At 54.5% G+C, this 19,068-nt stretch overlaps 1 protein-coding gene across 3 annotated transcripts; it reads right to left on the bottom strand.

Moving 5' to 3' along the window:
- Positions 1–2,975: 2,975 nt before the first annotated feature.
- Positions 2,976–12,320, bottom strand: LOC150065914 (ral guanine nucleotide dissociation stimulator-like). 3 transcript variants are annotated; one of them, XM_090329198.1, is made up of 10 exons: positions 12,154–12,320; positions 11,750–11,853; positions 11,198–11,282; positions 9,479–9,544; positions 8,942–9,028; positions 8,436–8,465; positions 8,189–8,310; positions 7,348–7,567; positions 5,644–5,758; positions 2,976–4,079 (listed from the first exon to the last, which is right to left on the bottom strand). In XM_090329198.1, the coding sequence occupies exons 1-10, from the start codon at positions 12,307–12,309 to the stop codon at positions 3,916–3,918; spliced, it is 1,149 nt and encodes a 382-aa protein (XP_090185324.1). In that variant the 5' UTR covers positions 12,310–12,320; the 3' UTR covers positions 2,976–3,915. The 3 variants fall into 3 exon arrangements, with proteins under 3 accessions (XP_090185324.1, XP_090185325.1, XP_090185326.1); XM_090329199.1 differs by having other exon boundaries at positions 2,976–4,076; XM_090329200.1 differs by lacking the exon at positions 2,976–4,079 and adding an exon at positions 4,425–4,600.
- Positions 12,321–19,068: the final 6,748 nt, after the last annotated feature.

The raw sequence follows: 19,068 nt of genomic DNA, 5'->3' as shown, positions 1-19,068 counted from the left end.
GAGAGCCCTAGGCAGGGGTGAGTTAAAGGGGCCAGAAAAAGAGGCCTGCAGCCAGGAGTCACTCACCAGGCTTAGATAGGAAACATTGTAGCGACTGCACCAGCAGCAATGGAAAGGGAGAGGGCCAGGAGAGGAGTTTCCTTTCTCTGCTCCAAGGTGGGGGGCAAAAGGCAGATTGACCCTGGAGAAACAGAGGGGATCCAGCCACTCCTGACCCTCTCCCCCATCTGAGTCAGGCACCAAAATGTAAGGTCTGTTGAGAGGAAACTCCACGCAGTTCAGGAGAAGAAGGTTTATTGGTGAGGAAAGAGCAGACTCCTGCAGCCCCAAGATGGAGTGGGGCAAGCAAGAGGGCTAGGGGGAGAAGTGAGAGATTATATAGGGGGAGGGGTGTGGACACGGTGGAAGTGGATGTGATCTCAGAGGATGTGGAAAAACCTCAGTGGGGAACCTTCCAGTGCCCCCAGGCATGCCAGTTACAGGGGTACAGGTGTTGGGCAGGGATTTCCAGGGTGCAGGGTGTGAGTGCCAAGGGAAGAAGTCATTTCTTCCAGTAGGACCTAACCCATTCCCAGCCCTCTGACTTTCCCATTGCTGTTGGTACATTGGCTACAATGTTTCCTATCTGCACCTGGTGAGTGACTCCTGCCTGCAAGCAAGCCTCCTTTCTGTCTCCTTTCACCCATCCCTGCCTAGGACTCTCTCCTTGTGTCCTACCCCAGGAAACTGAGACTCTGGGAAGCCCACTGGAGGGTGCTGACATCCCTGCTGGATGGAAGGTGTGGGTCCTGCCCTAACTGCAGTGAGTTGTCCAGTTGCCTTCTCTTAGGAGGTGCCTCTGTTCCCCAGTGGTCCACAGCTGCCAGCTGCAGGTCTAGGTTGAAGCCATTGATTGGTGAGGTTCAGGAAAATGTGGAGTGTGGCCTTCTGGCTTGCATCTTCAGTTCCCTGGGCAGTGAGGCACTGACAAGGCAGTCCTCTGGCTGGGGGGTTGCTGGGTGTGTTTGAATAGGTGTCCTTGGCAATCTCCAGGCAGCCTGGCCTCGCAGGCTTGGAGCTGGTTCAGGCCTGATGCTCAAGACTTGGGGGAGGATCATTTTGTCAGGGCAAAGGCCCAGTGAGCCCTGGCTTGGGGACATGGAACCACCTCATGCTGTTCTCCTTGGTCACTCCCCCTTCCCAGATTCTCGATTTATCGACCCACTCCAGAAACAAGAAGGTAGAACACCCATGACCTTGTCCCACTGCTGTCCACTTGGCTACTCAGTAGAGGCTGTCGTTTTAGGAGAGGGGTCAAAACCAGTCAGGCAGGATGGTACTGAGAGTCTGGTCTCCAATGCATCACCTGGAAGCTGCAGTTGGAGCTTTGCTTCCCAGTGTAGACCACTATCCTTAAGCACACAAGCAGAACAACAATACCCAGGTCCAGAGTTCAAGGGAAAATGCAATTGTATTTGGGAAGGAGAGCTGGGAGGGCAGCTCTCACATCCAGCCAGTCATCCTTCTTTGCAGGTTAGTGCAGAAATGCTATCTTCTTTCACATTGATATCCTCTTCCCTATGGCTGGATATTCTCAGTGGGGATGATTCCCCCTGGTTGAACCAGACCCCTGCTGAGTGAGCTCTTCTGTTTTTGTAGAGGAAGCTTCTGAGCAAGGCTGTGTCCCAGGGTCCAGTGTGGGTGTGTATCCCTTGTTGAAAGCACACACCAGCGTCCTATCTAGTAAAGCAGCTGTGTATGTCAGAGGAGGGATGGGGATGCAATGCTTCACAGGTAACCTTGCTAGAGAGACTGTCCTCAATGACAGGATCCTTGTCTGTCCAAATGATTGCCTGTTGCCATCTTGTCTTCTTATGACAGAGAGCATGTGATGTGCTCCAGGGCATTGAGATTTCTCATTGACTTTCCTCCTGCACTATCAACTGTGTGCCTAGTGTTTCCTTGTGCACTAGGAGGTGAGAAAACCTGCCATGTTCTATGTGAGGACTAAGAAAAGATCATCATGCATGTACGTCCCATCTTTCTTGAAATCCAGAACTTGCCACTGACAAGTCACTGAAGTTTGGCGATCCTTCCCTGACCAAGAACACTTTGTGACGGTGTGGCCCAAAGACCCAGGCACAAAATTCCGTGTTTCCCCATCTCTCCCTTTCTAGGTTTGTGTGTCTTTCTCAGATTTTCACACACACACACACACACACACACACACACACACACACACACACACAACTTCTCCTGTCATTTGGCATGACTTGGGGCCTGATATGCCCACCCTGAGCTCTAATGCTCAAGGCTAGCCTTTGTTGCTGTGAGCTCCAGAGATACTTCTGGTATCATGCAGCTTGAGATGACCTTTAGGAATCTGTCGTGGCTTGGAACCCTGATTTTCAGATCTTACCCTCCCGAATAGCTAGAATTTCAGACCTGAGCCTCCACGCCTAGCCCTTTTCCAATACCAGCATGGAGCCAGAAGCAAACCTCAACTCTGTCCGGTATCTGCAGTAGAGGCAGTCGTAGCAGCATAACCAGCAAGAAGCACTCATGTGGTGAGGAAGCCTCATCTTGACGAGTCCTCCAACTGTGGACTGTCACATCCACCTGCCTCCCTGGCCTGCCCTCAGGATGCTGGCTGATTCCCTGAATCAACTGCGATTTCATCATTCCTCCTATGCTGATAGGTGTGAAATTGTGATTTCTTGAGACATGCAGTGCAGTGAAAGTGAAGCAAACCCCAGCTGCTCAGAGTAGTGTGGGCATGCTCGCCCTTCAGTGGTGGACAAGCATGGTATATTGCGTTCCCTACATCTGCCTAAAGTCCACTGTCATCCCGTCCAGTTCTTTTTTCACAGCACATGCGCATGCTTCTCATTCACACTCAGGATCCAGGAAGAACACTACCATGAGCAGAATCTAGTAGAAAAAGTTTTTTTTTTTTTACATTGTCCTATCATTACTCAAAACTAGTCTGTGTACAATTTGTGTTCAATCCTATGAAGCCATCCAGACCTGAAATAGTGAAGATCTCTTTTGGTCTCCTGGGGCAGGTATGCTATCTGTGAGTTGAGTGGAAAAAGTCCTGTACAAAGGCATCGTGCTGGAAGCACTGTGTTCCGTGAATGGAGAGCGAGGGCAAGGTCTACCAGAGGCCTTTCCTCTAGGAGGTTTGGAGGGCTGGGACTTGGAGAGCTCCACATTCACTTCTTCTCCGTCAACCCTCCTGGCAATCTCTAGTGCACCTTGTCAAAGTTGGGAATAGCAGAAATGTAGGGAAGGGAAGAGCTGAAAGACTTTCAACGGAAAGTCAACCTAGAGAGGGTAGAGTGGCTTGGTGAAGGCATGCATTTTGGGGCTCACAGGAGGGGCTGTTGGACATGAATCTGGTCAGAAATGATGAATGCCCTGATGAATGCCAATAGAGAGGAGGGTAGAGGCAGGACGGCACACACATTGCTCCAACCAAAAGCCCTCTGCTTCTCTAGTCAAGTGCAGAGGACACTTGAAGCACTGAGAGGGAGTCTCTGGAGGGCAGGCCAGTCTCTCTAGTATCAGCTCTCATTCTCGTGGAAGGAGAACTTTGGGGATGAAAGGTACTTATTTGGATCCTCGAGTTGGTCTGTGACAACTGTCTTATGTCATCTGGGGAGGGTTTTCTAGGAAGGATGGTGAGGTTTTCCTGGATGGAAGGGCAAGCGAAGTAACATGTGCCTGGATATTTTGCCAGAAGCTTGTGTAGCTCAGTGGGGATCTGCTAGGAAGGAGCTGATGGGGTCTTGGATTTAGAATTCCAGGAAGGTGGCTCCTGGACCACAGAGCCACTGTGGCGTGGATTGTGGAGAAAAGATGGAGTTTTGAGGATGCAAGGCAAGGGGTGGGTAGGGTGTGGCCTGGGCCAGTGTAGTCCAAGGCAGGACTTGTTCAGTGTCTGACCCTTCTTCTCTTGGAGGGAGGAAGGATAAAGGTGACTCGACGCTTGTTCTTGGTTCTCTGTGGGGAGGTCCACTCTTGAAGGATTAAATCACATTGGTCCAAGGACTTGCTTGGGTCTGTCACATGGAAGGTTTCAGGAATCCCCAGATCTGCTGGAGAAAGGACAGAGAGATGGTCAGCAGTCCTTTTGGGGACTGCCACACACCAAATGTGTGAGAAGCTCCTGCAGAGCAGGAATGAGCCAGCATGTCGCCAGACCCTCAGTCCAGTGCCAGGAGTCCTCATGACCTGGGACCCCTGGGTCATGCCAGTTCTGGCTGTGAGAGCACACGGGATTCCCTTCTGCCCTCAATGCTGTGTGGTTCAGGCTCTCCAGGCACAGCCAGCTTTGCAGAATGCACAGCACCTCCCTGGAGCCCTGTTCTCCTGCCAACAAGGATGGCTGCTAGCACCACCACAAAGCAGGACTAGACTCGGCCCCCCAGAACCCTATGCATTGTGAGACCTTCCATGCAAGGAGCCCTAAACCCTCAACAAGCCATGACTCTCCTGCTCCACAGTGACCTGTGTCCATGACTGTCCTATCAAGTAAGTCTAGAGTGTACTCGGCTCCTGCCTGCCTTGTGGAGTCTCTTTCACATTCATGAGCTTTGCCAGGGATCTGAGTTGATTTCTGAGAAGAAGAGAACACATTGCCAACAGACAGCGGAAAGGTTCAGGAAGTTAACAAAGGGTTCATGACACACCAGGGACAATCAATGCTCATCACTGAAATCCAAGCACCTGCTTGGGTCTTGAGGCCAGTGAAAAGACAACTGAACAATGAGCACATGCACATTTCTCTTGTACTCCTCAAACACATGATGTGTTTCTCTGCCTGTCTCTGTCAATTTTGCTGTCTTGCTGCCCATCTGATTTTCTCCCTCACTATCCCTTTTCCTATGTCTCTAAACTGCTTTTCTGTATTTGTGTGTGTGCCTGTGCCTCTGTGTGTGCGTTTGTGTGTGTGTGTGTGTGTGTGTGTGTGTGTGTGTGTGTGGCTATGTGTCTGTCACCCTCCTATGCCATTTTGTACTCTGCACTTGGCTGTGAATCCTAGTGACAGATATGGTTTGCACTTTTCCAGAGATCTCTGAGATCTCTCGTTCATTCTGGGTCTGCACCTGGACTTGATTCTGTTCCAAATTCTCTGTCCACAACTCTAAATGTTGTTGTGCAAGTGTATTTCTGTTGGCTGTCACTTGATGGATTGTGGCTCTGATGTTTGGTGGAGTCAGTTTAGATGTTGGAGCTGTGAAGGGGCATCTTCTTTCCAGCTCAAGGGAGAGAGATCAAGGGTTTTGAGGGCACTAGGCAAGTGGTTTTGCAGTGTGAGATTTTTTCTGAAGGCCTGTTTCCCATGTGATCAAGAAGTAGAAAAGTGTGTTGTAGTGAGGGCTTGTCTGCTGGCAGCTATAAGCACTGCCTCCAATTTGATGTGTGTCTGTGGTGCGTCTCCCTCTCCAAGCAGGGACGTTAGGGCAGGGCAGGGCTGTGCAAGGGCTGACATATGCAGCAGAAGAGGGGAAATGATGAAGCGCTGGCCATGCAGTACCCACTGGAGGCTGAGTGTGCCCAGTGGCCACCCTTGTGGCTCTGCCCCTAGCCCTGCGGCTGAGCCAGGTCCCCATCTGCATCCCCTCCTGTCATTTTCCTGGATGTCTGCATGGCACTTACTCAGATCCTCAGAAGCAAACTGTACCAGCTGCAAGCCTTTGGGTTTTTGCCGGTGCAGCCAGTGTTCCTCTGGGGCCTTTGGGATGACGTCCCTTGGCTCCTCCTGCTTGTTGACCTGCATCCAAATAGGAGAGAATTCATCAGGTGAAGTGTCCAGAATGTGTGTCTTCACTTAAGTCAGTGTCCAAGGATCCTCTGGACACCATGCAATGCACAGCAGAGGAATCCTCCATGTGGGGGCTTGTGGGGGTTTCTGGTCTTCCTATTTGAACATGGTCTCCATGAGGCAAGGATGGGCCTTGCCCACTGTCCTCAGCAGTGTGCCCCCCTGAGCACCTCCCAGCCTGAACCCCTTTATTTCTTTTGACTCTGGGCAAGGAAATCAAGTGTGCCTTTCTAGTGGACTCATCAGAGCCACTCGTGGAAACCAAAGAGAGGGAGGAGACCCAGATCCAGGGCCCCAGTTCCTCCTGCCACCCGGCCTGCTCTGGTCTGGAGGTGGTAGAGGACACCACCTGGATCCTTGTCTCTGTCTCCTGAGGCACTGAGCTGGACAGAAAGGAAGAGAAAGCTTCCCAACTCCTGGTATAATGGCTAGTATAATTGTAGTTTTGAGAGGACTGGCAGGGTGGAGTGTTCTGGACTCGTGATGAGGAAGCATGAGGCAGCAGAGTTCACCCAGGACTCCTGCTCTGCTCAGCTCTTGGAAAAGGCAAGCGGCTTCTCCTCAGCTGGGCCAGTCCACTTGGAAACAAATTGTGCTGTATGCAGGTGCTCAGCAGCAAGAGCCCTGCCCTGCTGACTAGTTGTGAGGCCCCCAGGTGGATTGTGGCTGGGCTGGCCAAGCACAATTTCCTTGTGCAGCCTACTAGCAGTGTCTGAGAGAGCAGATTGTGGCATGGAAATGGACTAGATTCCCTGGGAGGGCCCTGCTCCCAACTCCAAGCTGTGGCTCATTCCTCCTCTCAGGAAAGTGAAGAAGGTCAGGGGTAGACTCTTCCTAAGGCAGATAAGGACTTCCTTGCTTTCTCCCTTTTTCTTCCCTCAGGACTCCTCAGGGTGCCCAGTGTGCTCTTATTCTTGCCTGGTGGAAGGGCCACCATTCCTCCCTCCTCCCTGTCAGCAGAGGCCCTAGGCGCTGTCCTGTGCCTCCAGCATGCTGGGTTTCTTACTGTGCACTCCAGGTCATGTTGTGGAGGGAAGGGATTGGACACGGAGAAGTGCACAGGGCTGTGCACTGGCTTGTAGAAGACATGAGTGGCATGCCATTGTGCCCCACTCAGCAGGATGCCTCCCTCCTGGCACATTCCCTGTGTGGCAGGCAAGCTCCCCATGAGGACGCAGGAGTCTTCCCCCTGCTTGTTACCCAGAGGCATGGGGGAGCCGCTGCTGCCCACTCCTGAGGCCCAGCTCTGGCTGCTGCCTGTGGTGGCCTCAGGTGTGCTGGAGGCTGAAGGGAAGGCTGGGCTGCTGCATGCCCCGTGTCTCTGTGCAGTCCCTGAAGATGACAGGGAGGCACAGGCCCCCATCTGCAGAAACAACCATATCAGGACAGGGGTTGAAATACATGGTTGCCCGAGCCTGGAAGGATACCTGGAACTTTTCCAAACACTGTGTGCATGAGAGTGTGTTTGTGGGGGTGAATGTGCCCACACGTATTTGCTTAGGTGTGCGGACTGCACTGTCAGGTCCCCTTGCATGTACCTCTAGTTGTCCAGGTAGTAGGACTGGAGTGGAGGGGTGGGGTGTCACCGGTTCGTGGTGAGAGCAGGATTCTCCCTGGAGGCTGCTGCGTGATTGGTTGCGGGACCCCCCAGGGCAGTGTGCACTGGTGTGGGAGGGTTCTTCAGCTGTGTCCAGGTTGCTGCTTCCTGGGTCAGGGCCAGGCTGGACCTGCCCCCGGGATGCGCAGTGAGAGCTGCCACTGAAACGGAAGTGAGTGTTGTGGGCCTGGGGCTTCAGAATAAGAAGGGCTGGCTGGAGGGATTTCCCCGACGCCACCCCAGACTCTGCTCCCCACTACTCTGCTTGCCTGCTGCTCCCTTGGAGGATCTTTCCAATCCCCATTTCCCAAAGTCACCCCCACCCCCGTTGGAGGAATGGATGCAGAGACAAGCAAGGGAGCACGGTGAGTCCCAGAGAGCTGATGCCTCTGGGCCCAACAAGGAGAAGTCAGCGTCAGCCTCTGGGTCTCCCCATTCCTTGCCCAGCATCTTGTGGGCTCCAGTCCCCGGAACCCATGCACTGATTTCTTGCTGGCCTTCCTTTTGCCTGAGATCTTGTGTGTAGGTAGGCTGGGGTTGGCACTCTGCTTATGGGGATCCAGCTCCCAGGAGAGCTCATAGCTAAGACAAGGCATGGTGCTGAGGTCAGCAAGTGCCATGTTCAGGCCACTGCCAGAGTCAGCCTGGACTTCAGAGCCTGCTGGCCACCCCCCTCATGAGTCCCTCACGGAGTGTGTCGGCTCCCCTGCACCCAGGTGCACACCTCAGCCTCTCTAGCCCCAGGGACAGCCCCTCTCCTTCAGCAGTGTCTGCCAGCCCACCTGGTCTCTTCGCTGAGCCTCTCCAGGCCCCTGAACCAGTCCAGGAAAGTGGCCTCCACTTGGATCTTATAGTAGCTGCAACTGTGTGGCAGCAGCTTCAACTGCTGGAGGATTGCATTCTCCTGGTGAGGGAGAGCACAAGGGCAGGGCTAGGGCTGGTGGGTTAGGGCTGGTCACTGTGGATTGGGACCTTCCCTCTCTGCTCTCCACCCTCCTTATCTTGTCTGCTCAGCTACTGCTAGCTCACCTTATGCAGTTTCCTCATCATTGTTCTTTCCTAGAAGGCAGAAGGGAATGCAGTTAGAATGGGGCCCCTGTTTATTTAGGACCTGGGCTCTGGACCTTCTGTAGTCTGGGGATCCCATGTGCACACACAGGAGTAGAACTGTCATCTTTGGAGGAGGGTGGGGAAGAATGTGAGGGCTGGTTCAGGGGCTGTGCTATCTGACACTTTTGTGTGAGGACAGGACTTTGTCATCTTCAGATGACAAGGCCTTTCCTAGAACAGGGCTTGCTTGTTTCAGGAAAGCCTGGGTTTCCTTGTACCCCAGGGCCCATTGGAGGGGCTTGGAGGCCCTGCTGGGCTCTGTGCCCACAGCTCAGTGGTTAGGCAACTCCAGGCAGCCCCTGGTCAGAGCAAGATAGGACTGAGCTCAGAGCATGGACTTGGCATTGCCAGGAATGGAAGAGCCCTGAGTGCGGGAGAACTGAGTGTTGCAGCTCAAGGACCCCAGCGGAGCCCTGGGCACTCACTTCGTTAAAGTCCTGATATGCGTTGTTGGTCATCAGAAGGTCCGTTAGGAACATCCCCAGGTAGGGTACAGTTCCTTTGGTCGGCACCTGTGGTATTGGGGGTTTGATGGTCAAGGTCCACGGCCCAGACCTTACCAAGCCCAGAGGGCTTCTCAGCCAGCCCCCAGGGCCACAGGGTCTCCCAGAGGATAGGGTCCTGGGGTTCCAGTGACATGGTCGTTGCAGAGCACCTTCCTCATTCCTGCCATTCCAAATCGCCCAGCCCCCTCTTCTGACTAAATCTCCCCTGCCATGTGACAGGCCCATCCCTGCCTACAAACCCAGCCTGCAGGTTCTGCAAAGCTCTGCTTCAGCTGGGTCCACTTCCTCCTTCCAGCCTGCCAGCTAGCTCACCGGCACCGGTGCGGGCACGTGCAAGACTCCAAATCACCCCTCTACTTGTGTACCCTCTGGCCTGAGGTCAAAGAGGCACAGTGGAAGGTAAGGCTGTATATGTCTTCTCTCTCAGGCAAGGTGGCCCAGATCCCAGTGACTCACCATCTTTTGCAACCATCTGGGACTTCCTTTGAGACGCTTCTCCTTTGTGGTAAACTTGGCGGTCTCCTGCCAGAATAGAGCATGTTGTGTGTGAGAGATTTTCCCTTTCTAGCTCTGTGGTGCCATTGTCTTTCTCTTGGCACTGTCCTGGCTTGTGGGCGATACCACCGCTGCTACCAACTGGCAGGTCGAATCTAGCTTAGGCTCTTTTCTAGCCCTGGTGCTGTGGTTTTCTCTTGTGGTCCTGGCTTTCTGTGTCTGCTTCCAAATCTAGAAAATGTCCCTTATGTCTGTGGGGAAGACTCTGCTTCTGCTGCCTGTTGGCTGCCAGCAAACATGTGCCGAATGGCCTGAAGAGCCAGGGCCTTCTCAGAACTCTGGCCTGTTCATTTCTTGCCCACTCTGGGCAAGTCCAAACCCAGCCGTGATGATGTGGTTTGTGGGCTATGTCTCTCTAAGTAGGAGGAGAAAACTGAAGTCCAGGGCGGGAGGAGGCAATGCCAGTCTAGTGCCCTGAAGTTCAGCCAAGGCAGGCGAGCAGGAGGCTCTGAGCAGAGTGCACGCAGGAAGCTTTCCTCTGTGTCTTAGGGTTCTTAGAGGAGGTAGGAATATTCAATATCAGACTCTCTCTGCTGACCTCAAAGGCTTGGCTTTCCTCAGCTGAATAGGTTAGGTTTCCAATGTACTGGGGAAATTTCCTGTGTCTCCTGAACCCGTCCTCAAGGGGAAGGTGGGAACGTGTGCGTCTGTGTAGCTGGAGAGCAGATTCCCTGGGCCCAGGTCATTTTCTCAAAGAGTGTTGTACGGAAGGGGCCGCTCTCTTGGAGGAAATGGCAAGACTGTTAAGAGCCATGTCGGGAGTTTGGGATTCCCTCACAGTTTTGGGGGGGGTGGTGGCTCTGTTTCCTTAAGTCATTCCTATTTAAAGAACTCAGGGACTGCATGTGGGCCTTGTAATTTGAACCTCAAAGGTACTGTTTTGCCAGTTGAGCCACAACTCCATTTCCCATTTTGGAGGGCTCATCTGACAGAATTGCCTGCCAGGCTAGTTGTGACCAGCCATCGTCACTTGTGCTCTTCACCTAGGGAGTTAATGGAGGTTGTCCAGGAGTATTTCTCAGGGTGTCCACAGCTGAAGCTGTGTGCTAGGTACCTCTCAGCTGTGATGTGAGCCTGAGAAGCATGTGCTCTGTGGATGGGCTCAGAGCCTCACAGTGGCTCCAGATGGACATGGTGTGTTTTTATGTCTGAAACAAAGCCCAGTGAGTCCTCCATTCCCTTGAGTCCCTCAGAGCCCCAAAGGAAGCCTGGTAGAACAGTCGTCTTGTGGACAGTGCCTCTAAACCATTGGGCTGGAAACACTGAGAGGCATCTGGAGAGTTGGGTTCATGCTTGGGGGAGTGGCAGCCATTTTCCCTTGGGCTTCTAGCACATGTGGTCACAAGACTGATGCTAGAGCCCTGGGAAAGTGTGAATTCCCCAAACAGTCTATCGTGTGCCTGCCTGGATCACCTTGGGTTCCGAGCAACTTCCCATCCCCAGAGTCCTCTTAGCACGCCGCATGGCCTGCCCTGCATGAATACCTCACACATTCCTCTTTGGCCTTTCTTCCCAAAGAGAAGCCCAAGCGAGGTGGAAGAATAAAGTCTTTCAGGGCTGTGGTGATTTTGGTATGTACCCCTCCAATCTGCCCACTGGCTTTTCCTCTTAGTAGCTTACATTTAGCAGCAGCTCTCTGCTCTTGCTGTAGTTGTTTTCCTGAGAAGTGATGGTTTCCAGTTTCTTGAATTTCCACAAGGAGTCTCTGCCGGAAGGCCAGAGAGAAGGTGTCAGTTGGGAAATGGGGGCAGGTGAGAGTGTGGACACTGCATTGTGTGGAGGATCAAGCCTCCCCAGTGTCTGCACAGGAGGATTGCAAATAATTGTGATGAACCCCAGTGAGCCATGGTGCAACAGGAGTTTCTTCTTGCTGGCAGAATGCTGTGATATCCACTAGACAGCTCTGCTTTCAGTTTTCCTGGACACAGTTCTGTGTGCCTACCACAGAAAATCTGATAAAACTCTGTGTGTGTGTGTGTGTGTGTGTGTGTGTGTGTGTGTGTGAGTGTGTGTGTGTCTGTTAGTTTGTGAAGAGGAAGGCACAGGATCTTGCAAAGTCCTGAGATTGATTGCCTAAGCTGGGGTTAGGGCAGGAATGCCCCATGCAAAGTGCATATCCTGGCAGTTTGGGAATGGAGTTTGCTGCCTGGTTCTCCTGTGTTGAGGGCTCACCTGGAGACTAGCCTCCATGTGCTGTGGAATCGGAGAATGGCTGCACTCTGCAGTGCAGAGATGATGGCGTGGAGTGAGGAGAAGTTCCTCTGGGCTCGGCAACCCTGGAGATGAAGATAGCGTGAGTGATTTTTGGCACTGCTGTCACCTCTTGTCCTAGACAGGAGAGGCTTGCTGGGAATGGTGGGGCTAGGACAGGGCCCTAGGAAAACCAAGTCAGGATTTGGGCTCCAGAACAGCTGAGACCAGGACAGGGCAAAGAGCAGGCAGTGAGTGAGCTGGGGGTGGCTGGCCCTGGAAGTGTGTGCTAGGGAGGGAGGGACTGGGCTCCACTGAGAGCTTTGAGGCGAATTCCCAGATGCACAGTAGAGGGAGGGCAAGTGCAAGCACATGGGATAGCATACCACGGCCACGTCAATCCAAAAGTCCATTCGACTAGCCCTGTCTGGGGCCTCCATGCGTTGGATGCCCAGGCATGTGGTGATGACGCAGGATGCCATGTTGTTAAATTGGATAACAACGGCCTGGATGGTGAAGGCCAAGTTCTCTTGGCCCGCCATGTGCCTCTGGAACCAGATGCAGGCCCTGCAGTTGCTGGTCTTTGCCTTGTGGATCAGGACCTGGGGAAGAGGGCCAGGGCCAGCAGGCTCTGTCACAAAGCACGTTGGTGCTCCAGGCTGTGGCCCCCCACACAAGAAGATCAAGCTCAGAATGCGGAGCAGGACCCCATCCTGCAGCAGTGCCCGGGTGTGCTGTGCCTACCCTCAGCACACCTCAGCCCGCAGGGACTGCCAGAACACAAGGGTGGGAACGGGAGGGCTGTGTGCAGCCAAATATCCTCAGTCCTTCCTGAAGCATGCTTGGCCAGGCAGTACCTTCCTTGGGCTCTGTCCTAGGTACCACCCATCTGTGTTTAGGATGCTGGCATAGGACCCACCCCAAACTGTTCCCAGCCCCTTAGGCAGCCTGGCAGCACATCAGGTGTACTTCATGTCAGGTGTCTGCACACTAAGTGCTGAGGCTGCTCTGTGCTCCTCACAATAGGGGGGGGGGGTGTCCTATCTCCCTCTCTGTCTACCCTTGAGCTTGCTCATGCAAATATCCTGGAGTGCAGTGGGTGTCATGACCTCTTTTGAGGTCATACTTGAGGAATGGGTCTTAGAGAAAGCATGCCTAGATGCGGTAGGGCTCAAGCGGGGGTAAGAATGCATGTGTGCCATGGGAAAAAACCAAAACCAAACAAAGGACAGGACTTGGGACAGGATGGCCACCTCCACTACTTCCAGCCCTGCCCAAACGCTCACCGCATCCATTCCTTTGAGCTGCGTTGGGATGCGGTTGTGATGGGCAGCCAAGACAGGAGGTAACTCTTGGCTGCGTCCTATCTGTGTGGTCGGACAAGGAGGGGGGCAAGCTTCTTGGGCAGGAACTGATGTGCCCTTCAGCTCAGATTCCCCAGATGCACAGGGAGCCTGATCCATCACCACGGCCAGAGTGGAACAGGCCTGCAGGTGAGGAAGGCTGGCAGATGCTCTCTCTGCCCTGGGCATCAGAACCACACTGGCAGGAGGCTCTGGCTCAGACCCAGAAGCCAGTGGGCCCTGAGCACTCAGTGGCAGAGCCATGGTGTGTGGTGTCTCCATGGCAGCCGTGGAGACTGATGCGTCCTCAGCATGGAGCATCGCAGATGAGGTGCGGCACGTCTTCATGTCCCCAGGGCATGCCCCTGAGTCCGGGAGAAGGAGCACCACCGGGGTCAAGCTGCCACTTGACTTCCCCTCCTCCCTGGAGGCTGCTGTGTCCTCTGGCCTAGCTCCAAAGCCCCGGCGGAGCCTGGCTCCTTGTCGCCACTCCATGATGAGCATTTGGAGGCTGGCGCTTCCCAGAGAGAGAGCACCCAAACTAGTGCTCCTCCCACACAGAGGGCCAGAGCCGGTGTGTGCACCAGAGACAGCACCGCAGACAAGGGAAGAGAGACTTCTGAATCAGCACTGGAGGCTGTTTCTGCAGCAGTGAGAGGTGGAGTGGAGGGGACGGGTGGCTCCGTAGCGGCCCTGGAGGCGGCTGCCCCATCAGCACTGGGCATCCGCTGCAAGTTGGCCGAGGCCTGTGATTGTTCAGCAGATGCCATAAGTGTCAGGACACAGAGCCCCACCGTCTGTACTCCAAGGATAAAGAGCACGACAGGTGGTGCTCCTAGCAGGTAAAAGTAGTAAGTGATGGTGACAAAGACCTCCAGGTGTGTTCTGGTGACTGGGCCTTGGGCGTGGAGTAGCGGAGCCCTGCTGGAAGCCAGCTTCTTGGCAGGACCATAATCGGATGCTCCCTGAGCCCTGGGCTCCACAGCCACAGAGGCAGATGGGACGGATGTGGCACAGGAGCCCAACCTTCTCACTACAAAGAACACCCATGTCAGTTCTCTTAAAAGGATCAGTACGCAAGTGGGTCCTCCGAAGAGCAACAGCAGCAGAGTTGCCATGAGACACACTAGCAGCTGCGCACCGATGGCTGGTCCTCTGGGGCTGAGACCTGGAGCCTAGCTGTCACTTGGTTCGAGCTCAGTCGTCCTGGCAGCTGCTCCAACAGCACCAGCCACTGAAGCTCTGCTGGAGTGTGGCTCCGGATGCAAGCAAGAGCCCAGTGCTCTTGTGGTACAGAGCAGCAGAGCCAGGACTCCCAGCAGAGTGAGCAGCCCAGCTGGGGCTCCCACAACACGGAGCAGCAGGGCCAAGACCAGAAATGGCTGCAGCTGAGCGCTGAGCGCTGCTTGTCCAGGTTGGAGCGGCACAGCCAACTGGTCTACTGGCCCTTCCTCAGCCACGGCTTCTGCTTCTTGCTGGGTTCTGAGCCCAGGAGAAGGAAAGCTGGAGCATGGCACCATGTGCTCACTACACACTGCCTCCTCTGCCCCAGTTGGCTCTGGAGCCAAGGGCAAAGAGGGCTCCAGCTCAGCCCTGGCCAGCGCAGCTCCCTGGGCAAGGGGTGCCAAAGCCAACGTGGGAGCTGAGGGCACTTCCACACTGGCTGCTCTTGCCCTTTTGGGACTGGGCAGCAGAGCTTGTCCTGCACATGGCTCTTCCTCCAGAGAGGAGGCTTTTGCTTCCAGAGGCCTGAAGGCCATCTTGCAGGCTGCAGTGGCCTCTGCTTGGTCTCTTGATGGTGCTTCTCCCACTGGGCTGGGGACCGCATTCCCTGGTGGAGGGGAATCCAGATGCCAAGACGGTGCGACATCGGCCAATGGGGCTGCTGCTGGAGCTGCAGGATGACACAAGAGCTTCTCCTTGCCTGCTTGATTGGAACCTTGGTGAAACACCACACCCTGTCCTCCCTGAGGTTTGCTGGCAGGACACCTTCCACAGAGCCTATTGCTCAAGCAGCCAGCACCCACGCTGGACTTCAGGCTTGTCTTGCCCCCGGGCCATGACTACTTCTAGGATCTCCACCCAGTGGTGCCCTACAACCTCCACCCCTTCCCAGGCTGTGTGTCAGTCCCAGGCTGCGCACCCATAATAGCCTCGTCCTGGCTGGGCTCCCGGATCCCCAAGTGTGCTAGGATGTGGGAGACGTGGCGCTCCGGATCGGAGCCACACATATGGAGCCTCAGGTGAGCACGCAGGCGCTGCAGGCAGGAATGCTGCGATGGTATCAAAAAGTCCTCCGGGTGGTAGTCCAGCCAGGTGCTCAGGAGGCCGGAGATGGCACTGGAGGCAGATGGGTGGGAAGCAGAGTGTGAATGAAGGCCAGCCCCTCCCGGGGTCATCCTCATACCCCTGTGATATTTGCTGCCACCCGCGGCCAGCCAACCTAAGCTAGGTCTGCCGAGAACCTCCAAGGAGAGATCCAAGACCAAATGCTGGGAGCAGTTCTGGCCCCTAGTGCTCTTTCCAGTGCCTTCTCCCTCTCCCCGCTGGGCCTCTACATGCTACATTCCAAGCTGCCTTGCTGTCTGGCCTGATATGTAGAAGGTTGTGGCACACATCCTCAGGATCTCTGCTGCTTCATTGCCAAGAATGCTCACCAAGGTTGTCTGCCTTCCAGGACAGACGTCCTCTTGTGTCAGTGCCACAGTGTGGCCCTGAGCTCTCCCTCATGCCCCTAGCAGCATGTTAGGCCCAGTGGCCGTGCAATGATGTGTCTTGGCTTTCTTTGGAGCTCATGGTGAGCTGAGCAAGCCTGCCTGGGAAGGGCTGAGGTGAGCATGGCTTCTCATGGGACTCCGCCCTGGATCCAGCCTCTAGTGATTCTCATATGAGAACCCCTTGTCTGGGGATTTCCTCCTGAGGCAGAGGATGCCCAGATCCCAGGATTCCCAAGACAAGCAGAAGTGTTCAGACCTCCTGATTTGGCCGTGTCTCACTTGGAACCCAAAATCAAAACACCCCCCCCCCCCACGGCCACATGCACACACTTGAATTGGAACAAACCCTCCAGACACTAAGAAAGATACACATGGGAGCAACACGCGCGCGTGCGCCCACACACACACACACACACGCACACACACACACACACACACACACTAATTTTTCAGCAATGTGGAGCACATGCTGTCCGTGGGGATCATTCCTACTCACTCGCTGAGCTCGTCCCGAGAGACGACATCCACACTGGAAGACAGGAGGAGGTCAGTCTGTGCAGAGGAGCCCATGGGGGCTTCAAAAGTCCTGAACCTGTCGAGGATTTGAAGCATCACTGCCTAGCCTAGGACAGCCAGTCCTTGTCTGCTCTTCTTCTACCACTAAGCACATTGCCTGGATAGTGGCCCTTCCATGAGCATTACTTGCCATCGGTGCCATGCATGAGGACAAGCAGCCCCTGGGCTGATCAGCTGAGGAGGGCAGGGGCTTTTGCACTTGCCCTAGCCACCCCTGCTTTGTCTATCTCTAGTGGAAGTGGTCATCCGGAGAGAATGGGTTGCCTTCTTGTTATAGAGAGACAGTGCTTTGTTGGAGGCCTCAGAGATCCATACTGAGAATGGGGAGCCTGCAGGCCTGGACAGGACAGTGCAGCATGTGTGCCTGTGCCGGGGTAGTTGAGGACTTCCATGCTTTGTTCCCCAGGCACTAGAAAGTACCAGCGTGGAAGTTCGTGTGAGCAGCCCATGGTCCCAGTCTCCACTGCCAAGGCTCCCACTGCAGCAGGGGAATCCTGCGCTATTGGCATTGGCACTCACCTTGTGAACAGCAGGTCCAGGACCTGAAGGGTGTCTGCAAACCTTCTGTAGCTGCTGAAGAAGGTGTGGATGAAGATGGAGTTCCCCTTCAACTGGGCAAGCAGCAGATGGTCCACCTGCTCCTGCAGGCTGCCTGCCGTGAGGAGCTCTGACCCGCAGGCATCGAGCATGCCTGGGGACAAGTCATCTTCATTCTGGAGGAGAACCACGTGTGGACAGTTCAAGTGCCATGTGCAACACTGCAGGAACGTTCATAGCCACACCCTTGACTGAAATAACTGCAAACATTTGCCCACACACAGACACAATCAGGAGCACACACACAAACACACTCACACACACACACACACACACACAGAGACAGAGAGAGAGAGAGAGAGAGAGAGAGAGAGAGAGAGAGAGAGAGAGAGAGGGAAAGAGAGAGAGAGACAGAGAGAGAGAGACAGAGAGACAGAGAGAGAGACAGAGACAGACAGAGAGAGAGAGACAGAGACAGAGAGAGAGAGAGAGAAAGTCAATAAGGAAAGTGGTGATGAACAGAGAGGTGAGGGTGGAAGGCGGCCATCCCGTGTGCTGCCCTGCTCTGCCCCATGTTACCGTTGAAGTACTCCGGAAGAATCTCCAGAGGCGGCGTTGGCGGAGGCCTGGGCGCTCAAAGCGTGGACACAGGCGCCCCAGGAACCCTCTCCGCCTATCACAAAGGCCTGAGCCTCGACCATTTTGCCAACAACAAACGAACATTTTCGCACAAGACACGATCCACACAAGTGCACTCTCCGAGGCTTGTGTGGACTGTGAGGTCCTGGCAGGACGCTGGGGTTCTGAGTCCGTTGAGCCATTGTGATGTCAGCTCTGCCCAGCTCTTCCCTTGAGCCCTTGATTATGACCCAAGATCTCCATGGCGCCCCATTCTGGCTCCTGATGCCCACTGGCCATTGTGACCCCAGTGCCCTGGCCGCCTGTCCCTTGGTAGAGCTGGGAGCAGAGGCTCCGGGTGAGGGAGATCTATCAAGGTGGGGTCTTAAACACACTGCCTTGCCCTATCCAGATGGGACCCTGAACATGAGAGGGTGACTCTCACCACTCCAAAGACTCTCAGAACGCTCAGGGTTTCAGCCTCCCAATTCCCTGGGTCACCTAGATCAGAAAGGGACACACATCTTTGAGACACTGCCTTGACAGGGGCCACTTGCTAGGAATGCTGCACCATGAAACCAAAGGCAACTCCACCACCTCTAGTCCTGCGGAAAATGCCACTTGAGTGTTGGCCAGGTGGCTCCTCTGCGCCACAGGTAGATGCAGATGACTGAGCCTCAGAGATCATTCCCTGGGGCCTAAAACCTGCCCATGGCCTCCCACAATTCACAGACCTGAGCCTTAAGTGTCATCTTTGCAGATGGCCACTGAGCTAGGGGTGATAGTCACTGGAGCCTCCAGGTGCCCAATTCTTAGGGGCCCTCCCCTGGACTAGTCTGACCACTGTACCTGACTTCTGAGGAGTGAATCCCAGTTGGGGTGATTCTGTGCCTTCCATGTTCCTGTCTCCTTCCAGCCGGCCTCCCCTCACAACTCCTAATGATTCATGTGACACAGTGGTGGCTGTTTTGTGGACCGGACTCTGGTGTAAAGAGGCACCAATTCCGTCCAGCAGACAAGAAAAAGGAAAGAGAAGAGAAGGAAAGAAATAATAGGTGTAAGATTCAGTGAAGGGTTTACTCTCATGGTCCCCTTGTGTGTCTCAGTATAGGCCGTTCTCAGTGCCCCTGCAGCCATGAAAGTTGAGGCCTGGCTGCAGCATGCCCCAGTGTGGGAGCACAGCTGCTGGCACTTGCTCGGTGCGTGGTTGTTCATTAGGCGTGGCTGAGAAAAAGGCTGTGGCGCCAGATGGGCAGCTCAGGCCATCCCAGACATTGTGTCCTGCCTTGACCAACCACACCCAAGCTGCCTTCATCTCCCCTGGACTCCTCCCTGGACACACAGCTCCTGGCTTCTTGCTGGTTTTCTTTCCTGCCTCTATTTCTTCTTTGTCAGGGGTTGTAACTCGAAGAAAGGTCTTAGGCCAAAGCTCATCGTGGCCTGGTGTGGTGACTGGATGGAGAGCCTCCGACTTGTCCATGGACAGGAAGCAGCTGTTGTGACACTGGAG

The sequence above is a fragment of the Megascapheus bottae genome, chromosome 3, assembly GCF_031878675.1.
Source record: "Megascapheus bottae isolate mThoBot1 chromosome 3, mThoBot2.hap1, whole genome shotgun sequence".
In the NCBI taxonomy this organism is placed as follows: Eukaryota; Metazoa; Chordata; class Mammalia; order Rodentia; family Geomyidae; genus Megascapheus; species Megascapheus bottae.
Note: the sequence above shows the minus strand (reverse complement) of the source record. Positions and strands in the feature narration are given on the sequence as shown.